Source organism: Rhinolophus ferrumequinum, chromosome 3 (genome assembly GCF_004115265.2).
Source record: "Rhinolophus ferrumequinum isolate MPI-CBG mRhiFer1 chromosome 3, mRhiFer1_v1.p, whole genome shotgun sequence".
NCBI lineage: Eukaryota > Metazoa > Chordata > Mammalia > Chiroptera > Rhinolophidae > Rhinolophus > Rhinolophus ferrumequinum.
The window spans coordinates 45,845,837-45,850,531 of NC_046286.1; the positions used below are offsets into that span (position 1 = coordinate 45,845,837).

Sequence of the window (4,695 nt, forward strand, 5' to 3'; positions counted from 1 at the left end):
TTCCAGATTTTTTCTTCCTCCCTCAGGCCACCCAACCCCATTTCTAAATTCAGCCTAGATCTAGCAGTCTGACCTCTGTCTTCAGGGCGAGGTGCGGGGGCGAGGGAGGAGAAGGGTGGGGGTAGGTTGGACTGAAACGGAACTTCATTGTTCGCGGGACCGACTCCCCGAAAGAGCCCGTTGGCAGCGCCTGCGCAGTAAGCGTTCTTTGTGCCCGGCTGCAGCAAGCTAGTTGTTTGTGTCTCTCTCTGAGGCTGTGGAGGCAGAACCGAAGAGGCGTGGCCTGCCCTGCCGAATCCCGATTGGATTTTTGCAGGGAGGTAGGCGGGTGTAGGGCGGAGCTTCTGATAACAACACTAGGAGCTGGAGCTTCGGCTATTTGTTGCTGCGCCGCCACCGCCCGAACCACAGTCCGCTCTCCTTTCGGGCTCTCTTAGCAGCAGCCGTTGCCGCCTTTCACCTCCTGCTTCACTTGCTCCTTTTCTTCCTGCTCAGCTACCTTCCTCCTAGCGCTATGACCGTCGTTTCCGTCCCGCAGCGGGAACCGCTTGTCCTGGGCGGTCGCCTTGCGCCCCTGGGCTTTTCCGCCCGCGGTTACTTCGGGGCCCTCCCGATGGTGACCACGGCTCCGCCGCCTTTACCCCGCATTCCGGACCCTCGGGCACTGCCCCCCACCCTTTTCCTCCCTCATTTCCTAGGGGGAGACGGTCCCTGTCTGACTCCTCAGTCTCGCGCCCCAGCACGTCTGCCCAACTGCAGCCTTGCCCCGGCGGGGGGCACCCCTCGGGCCGCGCCAAAGAAGCGGCGAAAGAAGAAGGTGCGAGCCAGTCCGGCAGGGCAGCTGCCCAGTCGCTTCCACCAGTACCAGCAGCACCGGCTGAACCTGGAGAGCGGGCGGAGCCCCTCAACGGACCAGAGCGGAGCGCAGGGAGTCCCGGACCAGGCCGCCGCCTCGGCCCCGGGTCCTGCGACCGCAACTCGAACTGAAGAAGCTAGCCCTTTCCCTGGTCCGCTGCCGCTCGCGGCGCCAGGCCAACCCTCGTTCAGTAGCGAGGTGAGTGCCGCGGAGGGGTAAGGCGACCGTTCGGGAGTTCCCGCACTTAGACGGCCACAGCTGGGCTCGGGGGTTTGGGGCCCTGTACGAAGGGGGGAGGCCGAGGTTAGGGGCGGCTGTTTACTCGGGAGGGAAGTTTCCGTGACGCCTGCTCTGTTCTTGCTGAGAAGAAAGGGGAGGGAAGGGATGCGGTGGCGCTGCTGATTGGCTCCCGGGAACCAGCCAATGAGAGGAGCGGCTGCGCCCCAGCAACAGCCCTGATTTAGAAGGCTGGCGGCGTTCCAGGGGGTTTCTGCGTTCCGGGCGCGCGGTGGGGTGGGGCGGGAAGGGGCCCGCGGGGGGGGGGTTGACGTCAGCGCGCGCTACGTGCGTTGCGCTCCGGCGCCGGTAAAGGAAGCGAGGCCGGCTGAGGGGTGGTAGGGGTAGCGGGGAGGGCGGCCTCCGACTTCCTGATGGTGGGTAGCTCCTAGACTAGTCGGCGACGCGTGTACATACTCTCACGCCGCCCTGGTGTGGTGTTTGGAATCGGCTACATCGGCTCGATTCGTTTGGCTTGCTTTTCGCTGAGCTGTGAGGGCACCGATCCAACTGGGGCTCTGCCCCTCGCCGGGCCAACCTACTTAGCTGTAATTTTTAACTTTGCAAGTTGGCAGGAGCGGCGGCAGAGTTCTTGCCTCTTTGAAGCGACATATTGTGTGTGCTAGTCTATCAGACGAACGGAATTTGTTTTAACAATTCCAACTCTTTACCAGACTTAATGGAAGTTAGTTTTATTGTGTCCCCACTGATGAAATTTTCGAAAGAATTATCAATTGAATTGACGTTATGCTGTCCAGTTGCCTTGCTGTTGGACTAAGATAAAATTGATAACTTCACCGGGATCAAACCGCTAAAATGATTTGAAATTCACCTTTATATCAGAATAAAATTTTATTGACTTAATTTCAAACTTACTCTTTGATAATAATGAAATGAAAATAAGTTACTGGCATTTGTTGAAAATATTGTAGTGAGAGATTTGCTGCGCCCTTGGAAAAATTAATTTGTACGCCGTGATTTCTTTGTCTTAGATTCAAGTTTTAAAATACCATGGCTCTTAAGAAATATTAGTGACAATCTAAAAGCGACTTTTAGTGCTTATCGGTTCCTGGTCAGCAAGATCCCTTTTTCCTTTAGATTAGGATTAAAACCAGGAATCTCTGTTGGCAGCTACCTCTCTTATTGACGTAAGTGTGTTACTTTGTGCTTTGGCTTTCTATTTTTCTGTCCTACTTCCCAGCCATACTTCAAGTGTTGTAAGGGCAGTGATCTAATGGATTACCTTATTATATTAATACTTTCCATCTGGTCATGCCTTTCTATAAGGATCACTTGAGTTAGGAAAGGGATTAGAATTATTGCAGCCAACGTTCTTGAAAGCAGTTGTGAAACCAGAAAGTAGTGGCAAGGCAGGAAACACTTTTTTCCTGATTTGTTGTATGTAAGTATGTATAACTGGAAAAGATGATAAAAAGTGATAAGTATTTTAGTATTTGAGTTTTTATTTTAGCATTTAAATACCTGAAAAATTTTGTTTTCCGAAGCCGGAAGATAATTTTTCTGTGTGTACTTAGTAACTATTACCAAAAGACACTACACTTTCTCACACTCTAGCTCCTGCTAATAAATTTTTTATTCTGAAAGTAATCTTTTATTCCTCACTTAACTCTAGCTCCTGCTAATAAAATTTTTATTCTGAAGTAAATGTCTTAAAGGTAAATAGCATATCTATTAACATAGTTTTTATTTTTAACTAGACTCTGAACCAACCAAAATGAAAGCATTAGAAAATGTCTGGACAACATTCTATTGTGAAAACACTTAACTTTTGTCAGAAACAGGTTGGCATACATGTTGGGAAGATAGCTCATTAATCTTTCTGAACAGTCACAGAAAGATAGACTTGGGGTTACTTTGGGTTTTTTACTTTGATTATTTTACAACTGGCTCATACATTGCATACTGGTAACAGTGGTGATTAACTATTATTTTTAGTGGTAAAATAAATTAGATATATGCATGTTTGGACATCAGTGGTAAGTGCAGGAAGCACATGTTTTTAACTAAGGCAGTGAACTAAAGTCCAGGGTAACTTTAAAAGAAAATACATTAGATATGTGATGTGAGGTTCATGACTGATTTTTATCACAAGACTATTCACTTTTATGTTCCTTGTCTTTGTAGGTTTTAAAATCAAACATGGGAAAGTCGGAGAAAATTACCATTCCCCACGGGCAGCTTGTTTATGGCATGCACTTGTGTGAACAACCAAAGATAAACAGACAGAAAAGCAAATATAGCTTAACACTAACCAAGATGACCTCTGCAAAAAGAAATGAAAATAACTTTTGGCAGGATTCTGTTTCATCTGATATAATTCAGAAACAGGAAAAAAAGCCTTTTAAAATTATCGAGAACATTAAAAAAAAGCATTTGAAGAAATCTGCATTTCTAACTGAAGTGAGCCAAAAGGAAAATTACGCTGGAGCAAAGTTCAGTGATCCTCCTTCTCCTAGTGTTCTTCCAAAGCCGCCCAGTCACTGGATGGGAAGCACTATTGAAAAGTCCAACCAAAATAGGGAATTGATGGCAGTACACTTAAAAACTCTCCTAAAAGTTCAAACTTAGGTCTCGGATTTCAGTATGTATGTAAAACATAGATTTCCAACATCCCTGGACTCTTGAAAAAAAATTGGTACAGAAATGGAAATTTGCCTTGTTGCAACCCTACAAGTGCAAAAAATGAGTTTAAAAAATTACAGCTTGTATTATATTTTATATTTTGTAAATACTGTATACCATGTTATTATGTGTATATTGTTCATACTTGAGAGGTACATTATAGTTTTGTTATGAAAGTATGTATTTTGACCTGCCCAAATGGTAGGTGTTTTGTATATATACAATGGAGAAATTTTACATGTGTGCTAAGGCACATGGAAGACCAGTTTATTTGCACAAGGTACCGAGAGATTTTTCTCAAGAAACAGCTGTCCATCTCAAGGTGAAGATCTAAATGTGAACAATTTACTAATGCACTACTGAAGTTTAAATCTGTGGCACAATCATTGTAAACATGGGGTTTGTCTGTGTTTCTCTAAATTGATTTCTGCCTTCTAATCTGTAATTACTGGAAAACTCCTATTCCCATTTTTACCAAACTTAATTTCTGGTTTTAGGTTTATATCAATATTCAAATTTAAAATACCTCTAATTTCAATGCCAACAAAATTGGTTGTAATCAAATTTTTAAATAATAATTTGGCCTCCCCCCCTTTTAAACTAGTCTTGATTCTTTGTGTGTGAGTGACTGGTTTTCATGCTTGTGCGAGTAGGAGATGGATTTTAACATTTCATTTTACTGGCTAAATGTCTAATTTTATACTAATTGTCTGTCTTTCTGCTGAAATTTAGACGGTGCAATACTTAACATTACTACCTCTAAGGGGAGGAATTCCCCATCTCACAAATGGAAATGGTTATGGTCAAAAGTAAAGCTGATTATAACTTAGAATATATTTTTATATATGAACTGTTTCATAAAGTACTATTTGACTTAACCATACCATACATTTTCAGTGAAAGAAATGACACTTATGTAT

General features: G+C 44.5%; 1 protein-coding gene across 1 annotated transcript; it reads left to right on the forward strand.

Moving 5' to 3' along the window:
- Positions 1–363: 363 nt before the first annotated feature.
- PNRC1 (proline rich nuclear receptor coactivator 1) lies at positions 364–4,375 on the forward strand. The gene is made up of 2 exons (XM_033102418.1): positions 364–1,054; positions 3,278–4,375. The coding sequence occupies exons 1-2, from the start codon at positions 515–517 to the stop codon at positions 3,719–3,721; spliced, it is 984 nt and encodes a 327-aa protein (XP_032958309.1). The 5' UTR covers positions 364–514; the 3' UTR covers positions 3,722–4,375.
- Positions 4,376–4,695: the final 320 nt, after the last annotated feature.

Coding starts and splice junctions, on each gene's coding strand:
- PNRC1 (XM_033102418.1), top strand. CDS start 515: ATGACCGTCGTTTCCGTCCCGCAGCGGGAACCGCTTGTCCTGGGCGGT. Junction 1,055..3,277: donor AACCCTCGTTCAGTAGCGAG/GTGAGTGCCGCG, acceptor TTGTCTTTGTAG/GTTTTAAAATCAAACATGGG.